This window comes from Clupea harengus, chromosome 19 (genome assembly GCF_900700415.2).
Source record: "Clupea harengus chromosome 19, Ch_v2.0.2, whole genome shotgun sequence".
Classification (NCBI taxonomy): domain Eukaryota; kingdom Metazoa; phylum Chordata; class Actinopteri; order Clupeiformes; family Clupeidae; genus Clupea; species Clupea harengus.
The window spans coordinates 20948534-20958533 of record NC_045170.1 but is presented as its reverse complement, the minus strand read 5'-3'; the positions used below and the strand labels follow the sequence as shown (position 1 = coordinate 20958533).

General features: G+C 51.7%; 1 protein-coding gene across 8 annotated transcripts in view; it reads right to left on the bottom strand.

Annotated features, from left to right (window-relative positions):
- The window catches only part of LOC105903656 (RNA-binding motif, single-stranded-interacting protein 3), a 252401-nt gene that overhangs the window by 155978 nt on the left and 86423 nt on the right, over window positions 1–10000 (bottom strand). For all 8 annotated transcript variants that reach the window (XM_031586378.2, XM_031586377.2, XM_031586374.2 and 5 more), the window contains exon 3: window positions 1192–1250. In XM_031586378.2, coding sequence (XP_031442238.2) covers window positions 1192–1250 — 59 coding nt within the window. The remainder of the gene's footprint in view (window positions 1–1191; window positions 1251–10000) is intronic.

The window sequence follows — 10000 nt, the reverse complement described above, 5'->3', positions numbered from 1 at the left end:
CTCAGCCGGGTTCAACCCAGGTGAGGCATCTAACAGAGGCAGCCTCACCTTCACCAGACAAAGCACACACACACACACACACACACACACACACACACACACACACACACACACAGAGAGAGAGAGAGAGAGAGAGAGAGAGAGAGAGAGCGAGAGAGCGAGAGAAAGATCGAGAGAGCGAGAGAGAGAAACGCAGGGAAAGAAAGAAAGCAATTAAAACTATCGATGGAACTTCAATGGTGCCTAAGCTGGTGGCTGGTCACCTCAGGGCAAACGCTGCAGAGGCCTCATTCTCTGAGACGAGCCGCTGACGGGCTCCGACTGTCTAAAAAGGGAAGTGCGCACAAAGCTGGAACCTGACGGCAGGGGGAAAAAATGTCCTTTACTTTGGGCATCTGAAGGAGAAGACAGCGGAGGGGAGAATGGGAACTCAAAAGAAGAACTGCCAGGAATATAAGAATCAGGGGATCAAAGAACACTTCAACTCCGGTTAAATAACGATTCCCGGCTCGATAGCTGCTAATTGGGGCTGTGAGGTGACTGGTGGCAAATGAAAAGGTTCACACACATGTTCACGCATTATGAGTTTGGGATTTCACACGTGATTTTGTACAGGGTTGGTTGGTAATGTGGTTGATACTAGTCTTCATCAATAAAACCACATTAGATTGGCTTACCCTTAGCCCTTCTTCTGCCCCCCCACCACACACACACACACACACACACACACACACACACACACACACACACACATAAGCACACACATAGACACACACAAGACATCATTGATTTCGGGCTCTCTGATGTCAGGTTAGAGCATTGGATTTGCGCCTGGTCCTAGCTAGGGCCACAGGGACAAGGAATCGACATTCGGTCACACACTCACTCGCACACATTCGGTCGCACACACACTCACACACATTCACTCACAGACTCACTCACACACATTCGCTCACACACTCACGTACATACAATCGGTTACACACTCACTCACACACATTCGGTCACACACTCACTCACACACATTCGGTCACACACTCACTCACACACATTCGGTCAGACACTCACTCACACACATTCGGTCACACACTCACTCACACACATTCGGTCACACACTCACTCACTCACTCACACACATTCGGTCACGCTGGTGACTAGAGTAAACAGTGTGACCTGTTTGAAAAGACATACCTTTGCACTGGTTGGTATTCTTGTCCAGGATGGCCTTGGTTGACACTATTTTTCCATACCTAGAAAAGGAAACAAAAACGCAGAGAGAGAGAGAGAGAGAGAGTCAGAGGAATATCAGCAGATAACGTTACATATTTTCCTCCGTTTTTCGAGTACTATTTGTTATCTGAGCAGGAAAACGAAAACCAAAAGGAGGGAAGAGTTGGCAGGGGATCCATTTGGTGTCTGTATAGTAGCCCCGAGAGCTGGACCAATGGCCTTCAAGGGGAGAGAGTTGCTTTGGATGCTGTATCAATCAACTGGCTATGTTCTCAATGTATGAGAGAGAGAGAGAGAGAGAGAGAGAGAGAGAGAGAGAGAGAGAGAGAGGGAGAGAGAGAGCAAGCATTTTAAAGTACTTCCATGGCCGGCCGGAGATGACAACCAATTGGCTTCTCTCTCTCTCTCTTTCTCTCTCTCTGTCTCTCTCTCTCGCCCTCGCTCTCTCATATTCTCTCCTTCTCTGTGCGGGGCAGAAAATAGACAAATCCCAGGAAGTGAGGAAGTGTGTGGCTTCCTGGCCCCATTTTTCACCAGCGGGGGGATAATTGTGCCATTTCTCACAGCACAGACTCTATTTACTGCATGCTGTGGGGAAGGGAGAAGGTTTATGTGCTCTAGTGTGTGTGTGTGTGTGTGTGTTTGTGTGTGTGGTTGTATATATTTCATGTGCTGATTTCTGTGTAAGTGTGTGTGTGTGTGTGTGTGTGTGTGTGTGTGTCTGTGTGTGTGTGTGTGTCTGTGTGTGTGCGTGTGTGGATGAGAGGGAGTATTGCGTCTTAGTGGGGGTTGGCCATTACATCCTACGGCGCTCTGGAGGGGCAAACTTAAGAGCCTGCGTGACTGGAGTGACTGGAGTGAGTGTGCGCTGACTCCAGTGCTCATTCACACAAGCCAGCCTTAATAGGGGCCCTCTTCTCCACGCCTACGACTTCATTTCCTTTTGTGAGGCAGAAGCGGGGGCCTCCGTAATCATCCATACACACCCCCCTCCCCCCCACTGCTACATACAAGCGGAGAACAGATTAGATTCCACGGGGAATCCTACGCATCGCCACGGTTACGAGTAAAAAAATAGATTTTGCCGCCTGTGTGTGTGTGTATGTGTGTGTTTGTGTGTGTTGGGACTTGATTGGAAAAAGGGGCCTGTATTGTGTTTCACGGTGGTTTCCGTTTCATTACGCTGCGTTTTACGAGCAACGTCAAGTTCACGGGCGGAATAAAAAGCGTGTTGGGATGGATGTCACACTAGAGTTTCTTTGTGTCACTCAAGCACCTGGGGTAATTACATGCAATCATGTGCAATATGAAACACTTTCTCTTAAAATACACACACACACACACACACACACACACACACAAACAGCTAACAGTGTGTTCAGTTGATTGAGATTTAGTTTCACATTCTTTTTTTTTTCCTTTCTTTCAATTTTTTCCTTTCTTTCAATTTTTTGTTAAAAATGCATTTCTGTGTTGCGTGTGTGTGTGTGTGTGTGTGTGTGTGTGTAGTGTGTGTGTGTGTGTCTGTCTGTTTGTTCGTGAGTGTATTTGTGGACTTGGTTTATGATCCCAAAAGTAAATAGAAAACTGTGTGTGCTAGGTTAGTTAATTGTGTAAAGTAAACCAAAAGAGACAGAAGGTGCTTGTGTTTCTGTGTCCCACTGGCATTCCTCTCATTAAAAGTTCTAGGTTGTGTGTGTGTGTGTGACTGTGTGTTTGTTTGTGTGTGTGTGTGTGGTTTGTGTATATGTATGCGTGCGCCTGAGTATGTGTGTGTCTATGTGTGTGTGTCTTTGTGTGTGTGTGCCTGCGTGCCCATGCCCGTGCTTGTGTGTGTGTGTGGGTGTGTGTGTGCGTGCGTGCCCATGCCCGTGCTTGTGTGTGTGTGTGTGTGTGTGTGTGTGCGTGCGCGCGCCCGTGTGTGTGGGGGGGTCCTCTGGGAAAGGGAGTGTGTGTTCTTTCGGATGCCAGCTCATCACCGTTCCTCTCATTAAAAAATGAGTGAGAGTTCATCAAGCATCCTGCCTTGTGATCCAAAAATACTGCCTCTCTCCGGCGTACCACGTGCCACCAGACCAGCACCGCACCGCACCACACCCCACCACACCGCACCACACCGCACCGCACCACACCCCACCACACCGCACCACACCGCACCGCACCACACCCCACCACACCGCACCACACCCCACCCCACCCCACCGCACCACACCACACCGCACCCCACCGCACCCCACCGCACCACACCACACCACGTGCCACCAGACCAGCACCGCACCGCTCCCCACCACACCGCACCCCACCGCACCACACCACACCACGTGCCACCAGACCAGCACCGCACCGCTCCCCACCACACCGCACCCCACCGCACCACACCACACCACGTGCCACCAGACCAGCACCGCACCGCACCACGTGCCACCAGACCAGCACCGCACCGCACCACCACCGCACCCACCGGCCACCAGACACCCCACCACACACGTGCCACCAGACCAGCACCGCACCGCACCACGTGCCACCAGACCAGCACCCACCGCTCCCCACCACACCGCACCCCACCGCACCACACCACACCACGTGCCACCAGACCAGCACCGCACCGCACCACGTGCCACCAGACCAGCACCGCACCGCACCCCACCGCACCGCATCGTACTTCTGCTGTGTCACCAAAAAAATACACGGCGAGAGGGGCTGAGGGCACGGGCGGATATGCATAAACACACACACACACACACACACACACACACACACACACACACACACAAACCGCTATACTGGCAGGACAAGGAGTCAGCAGCATTGTGGCCCCCTCGATGGAGCTGGGCTGCCTGCTCACAAGCACAACTGTGCGGCGACCACCATTACGTCCCATTAAGTGAAGTCAGTGAAACCCTTTTTGAGCATTTTCTCTCACTCCTTTAGTACAAACTTTTGGGAATTTTGAACGGGAACGACTGCACATTTCAGCGTCTGTGAAGCTCACACAAGCTAACCGCCGAGGCCATTTGATCGCATGATGTGACTGAAAGAGACAGCAGAGAGCGAGAGAGAGAGAGAGAGAGAGATAAAAGCGCTCTATTTTAGTGGTTGCCTGAAACGTTAGCCTACTAGCTAGCAAATGCTAATGTGCCAGAGCTTCAGCTGGGCATCTGACATTAGTCATAAAATCATGCTGATGTAACACGGGTAGTTAGCAGAGAGGCAAAAACACAAGGATACAGTAAGGGAAGGAGTTATGGCAACTCCATAGTGATATATGCTTAATGTGTCAATCAGGACTGGAAGGCAATTGGGCAGCTGGATGGGGAGTTGTTAGTGTAGGACACTGCAGCCCTTTATGAGTGTGTGTGTGTGTGTGTGTGTGTGTGTGTGTCTGTGTGTCTGTGTGTCTGTGTGTGTGTTTGTCTTTCTCTTCCCGGTCCCCGCTGCCACAGACGAGGCATATTTCATAGTGAGGCCGTCTCCCGTTTCAGGCCTGGCGCAGCGGGTGACTTGGGCAGGGCGGCTCTCGGGTTGATGGAGTGCCCTCTGGAGGGTCCTCCCCCGGTGCCGACGCCTCCGCCACCCAAGCGTTTTACGGCCCAGCGACGCTCGAGCGAGCAAAGGGGGGAGAGAGAGGCCGAGGGTAGCCCAGCCTGCTCAGATGAACTTTCCCAACACAACACCCACCCCTCCCTCCCTCCCTCCCTGGGTTCTCCGGTTCAGCGTTCCGGGAGCGCCAGACTGTCACATCCCTCCCCAAATCCTGGCCCCCAGTGGCTCTGATGGGTCCCCTGCTGTCCCCTGCTAGACCCCTAGAGCCAGTCGTGTGTGGCAAACAGATGGGTGCCCTGGAGGAGGCTGGAAAGTGGAGGGTGGTGGAGAAGAGCTTGTGGACAGCACACGACACACAGACACATATGCAAATACACGCACACACACACACACACACACACACACACACACACACACACACAAACACACAAAGCTCCTGTGCCACGTCCTAGCATAGAAGCAAATATCTACGCCCTAGTGGAAGGCTGAAGGTGGAAGAGGGAGGGCTGACACATCCAAGCCTGACTGAAAAGCCCCAGAGAGCTCTCGTCTAACACTGGCCTCGCTGAGCTCTGTCTCACACACATATACTCAAAGCACATGCACAAACACACACACACACTGACACACACTCACAGCACACAAACTCAAAGTACACACACACACACACATACACACACACAAGCTCTCACACCTCATGTACCACGTCCCTGCACAGCAGCATCCATCTCTGGTTTCCAGTGCAGGGTGGGAGACATTTGACCAGTGGGTAAATCATACCGATACACAAGCCTATGGGCTCACCTAAGCTCTCTAAGCAAAACACACTCACTTACCAAGGGACAATTTATGGCTTCCGTGATAGATGTTTTCAAACAGTAAATTATTTAAAAAAAAGAGGCTTTAAAGGAACATATTATCCACGATTGCCTAATATGTTCGCCAGTCTAAATCCATCACTTCCCGAAACATGGGCCTTGACTCTGGTTTGCCGGAACATTCTGACAGCTTCAGGAAGCAGAGGTACAGGAAGCCTGGGCTTGTATGTCTCCTTGCTCCAAGGTTCCATCCATCAAGCAGGCAGGCTGTTACGCAAGGGCTCGTAACAAAAGATGGCCGGACGCTGGCTTTTACAGAAAGGACAAACCTGTCCACCAGGAGGATTACAGCCCACCATGAGGTCACTGCCTGGACTGAGTATTTGCTTGCTAACGCGATTTCATTCCCACATTTTACCAGATGTGTCTTTTTTTCCCCCAAATACATCTTAACAAGACTGAAAGACATGGGGGAGGGATGAGTGTATATAAAATGAAGACAGGAATACAAAGATGAGTATTTCTGTCTCGTGGATAAAAGCCACACTCTCAGTCTGAGGGGCTTGATGGTGATTAAAGTGACAGGCGCTAGAGATGCTGATCAGAGCTCTGGAAGCGTGGACAATGAGCCAGACAGAAAGGCAGTGTTAAGAGAAAGAGAAATTAGTGATGGAGGGAAGAGGAGGCGGCGGAGAGATGGAGTTAAAGAGAAGGATAGAGAGAGTTGGCGAGCACGTTGGCGCACGGTGGAAGAATGCATGCAGGAAGTAATGGGAAAGAAAGACAGAAAGAAAGAAGAATGGGAGATGGGAAATGGAGTATTTAACAAAGCCAACAATAGTGATGTCTATTAGCAGTACAGCTGTTTTATTCATGCCCGACAGCTCTCCTCCTCCTTGGTCAGGGCCTACATGGCCCGCCCTCACCTCACACATCACTTCCTGTCTCCCAGGGGTTACGGTCAGCATGATTGACAGGGGTCAGAGTGGTGGGCTGGGCAGCGGGGTGGAAAGAGGAGAGAGAGCAGACAGCTGGACTGTCTTAAAGCCCCACAGGATCCAGGCCAGGAGGCCTCTGCCAATGTACAGACAGGTGCTCTGGACCATAAAGATCTTATGCTCCCTCCCTCCCTGCCTCCCTCCCTCTCACTCTCTCTCTCTCTCTCCCTCTCCCTCTCCCTCCCTCCCTCTCTCCCTCTCTCTCCCTTTCTCATCTGACCAAAGATATGACTTACGGTGATGTGGGAGGTTCCAGTGGCTTGCTGTGCTTTGATTTTAAACACCAGCCCAGCAGCCTCCTCCTGAGGTGGGGAACAGACACCTACGGTCAGTCGGACAGTCAGTCAGTCATTTTAAGGGCCCCAGCGGTGGGTCCCTGCTGGTTTCCTCCCCATCTAGTTTACCAAGCTTGTGACTTTTCATTGACCCCTTTTTTTTTCCACAGGTGACAGTGTTAACGTTCAAATCTCCACCAGCGACACACTCAATGGACAATGAAAAGGAGAAAGTCCTCTGGTAATATATTTTTTGAATAAACAGCATTAAACATAACGCAAAGATGTCACCAGTGCCATAATCAAGAGGTAAAGGAAGCTTTATTACGCATTCTGATACCGTATACTGTAACATTGAACCATTTTATGTTTTATGGATACTGGGCATCTCCTTATATTGATGCCGTTGAAAGACTCTGAAAAATAGATTTTTTATTCCGCTCTTCTGTGCATGCCAAGCATGAACTGCCTGGCCTCGCTCGATCACACCAGAGGGGGCAGGGGCGGGGGCGGGGGTGGGCTCTTATTCCAGCCCAGAAAAGTGGGACTCATGTGGGCATGTATGTGGTGGATGCCCCCTGACAATGGTATGGGCCAGAAGGGCAGATGCTGTTTAGTTTGTGTCAGTGCAATGACACATTTGGGGGGGGGGGTATAGAGGAAGATCAAGGGGCAGTAGGAGGGGGGACACTCTGCTTGTGTAGTACTAATGGTTTTTGGATTAGATGCATGTGTCTTTACGCAGTGGCGATGCAGAGTTGTGTTAATGCGTCCCTTGTGTCCTGGTAGAGGGATGGGATTGGATGTGTGTATGTCTCTTTGGTCTCTTTGGTGTGTGTGGATGTAGGTCTCTCTGGTGTGTGTGGATGTAGGGCTGTGTGGACACTCTGCTCGCGTCCTTGTGTGATCCGGAGCTGATGACTCACTGGGAAATGTGCTGATGTGCGCACGCATAAAGGCATAGCAGTACAGAAATACTCACGCAGACAGACACACACACACACACACACACACACACACACACACACGATTCACACACTGTTTTAGAAACGCGCAAAAACTGCAGCAAAATGCAGAAAAATTGTTAAACACACCCATCGACACACATACCGCATGACATAGCTTAGCATACGCACTCTCATCAACTCATCCACTTACCCTCCCTCACATACACACACACACACACACACTCGTGCACACAGGAAAATGCAGCCCTGACAGGATGTGCGGTTGACAAATGCCGTGTGTCACATGAGCTGATTGGAGCCTGCGTTCCCTCGGCAGGAGCCTCCACCCACACAACTCACTACAATGACTGATGACCAACTCACACAGCAGAGCAGAGTGCCTCTAATGGAGCGAGCGAGGGAGAGGGGGAGGGATGGAGGAAGAGAGAGGGAGATGGAGAGAGAGAGGGAGAGAGAGAGGAAGATGGAGAGAGAGAGAGGAAGATGGAAGCTGTGGGAGATAGAAGGAGAGAGAGAAGGAGATAAGGAGATGAGAGACAGGGATGGAGTTCAAATGCAGAGAGAGGGCAAGATAGGAGATATGAAAGAGAGGAAGGGAAAGGAGTGAACAAATGAGAGAGAGAGAGAGAGAGAGGAAGGACGTGAAAGAAACTGGGAGGCAGTGCAAAAGAGGGATGGAGAAAAGGAAAGGGAGGGACAGAAAGAGGGAAAGAGAGATGGAGAGAGAGACTCCACCAAAGAGAACAGCCCCTCATCTAAAGGAGTCACTAATCGTCTAAAATGCCCATCCTCTCAGCTTATCACTGACATGGATACTGCACTCCTCTCCTCCTCTCCTCTCTGACTCCCTCCCCATCTCTCCCCATCTCTCCCACTCCCTCTCCCCTCTGTATCTCTCTTTCCCTAATTCCCTGTCTCCCCCATCCATCTCTCCCTCTCTCTCTGATCCTCTCTCACCCCTCTGTGTGTGCCTCTCCCTCCCTCCCTCCCTCCCTCCCTCGCTCCCTCCCTCCATCCCTCCCTCTCTCTCCCCTCTGTCTCTCTCTGTCCAGCCTGCTCTGTGTGACAGCTCTATCATCTGTAGAGCTGACAGGAGGGCCGTGGCGTCGGGGGAGTCGGCTCCTGTGTTCGTGTCAATCAGTCTTCCCCGGGCTGACAGGCCCGGCAGAGCCAGCGCCGACTCCTACGGGCTCCCGCGGGGCTGGGCGTGTTCGGCGCGACGCGGCCAATACAGGCACAAAAAAAAAACAAAAAAAACACAGCTCCGCACCAAAGGACTCGACGAGAACAGGACAGGCAGATCAGGCGACCAGGCGGAGAGAACGAGGGAGACAGAGAGTCAGAGGAGTAGAGAGATGAAGGCTGAGTGATAGAACGGTATGGGGCAGAGAGATAGAGGTAGAGATTTAGATAGACAGAGAAGTAAAGACATAGAGAGGTGTAACGATAGAGAGCTGGGGGGGAAGAGAGATACAGATGTTGATGTATGTTTCAATGGTGTTCTGTGCTCCATGCTTTGGCAAGACTAGTTTCCTTTAAATGGTCGTGTCAATAAAGCAGAAAAAGATAGATAGGTATATTGGTAGAGGGAGAGAGGCAGGGAGGAAGAAAAAAACAGGTGGAGCGGTTGGGCAAGCGGGGAAGATGGGAAGGCTGCACGTGTGTGTGCGTGGTGCGCTGGAAACAGGATGAATAATGCAGCCATACCCGCGGGGCAAAGGAGTGCGTGTGTGAGCGCGTGTGTGAGTGTACGTGTGTGTGTGTGTGTGTGTGTGAGTGAGTGTGTGTGAGCGAGTGTGTGTGAGCGGGAGCGAGCTTCCCTGAGTCACAGAACAATGTGGCCGGGCTCCTGATGATACATCATAGTTAAGGATGGAGTGCAGCGCGGCGGCTCCTCACGACCACACGGGCCCTTCACACTCACGGGGGCCCTGAGTCGGGCGGGGGACGCCGAGGTGTCTCCACTGGCTGGAGATAGGCTGAGATAAACCCTGAGACACAACAGGAACCGGGGGGGGGGGGGGGGGGGGGGGCTCATGTGGGCCAGCACTGGGCCAGAACTGCCCCCGAGTCGGATGCCCTCTAAGTGGGGGGTATGGGAGGGTAGGGTTTCTATAGGTGGGTGATGGATGATAACTAAGATGTGGGTACAGTACTCCCTGCATTCC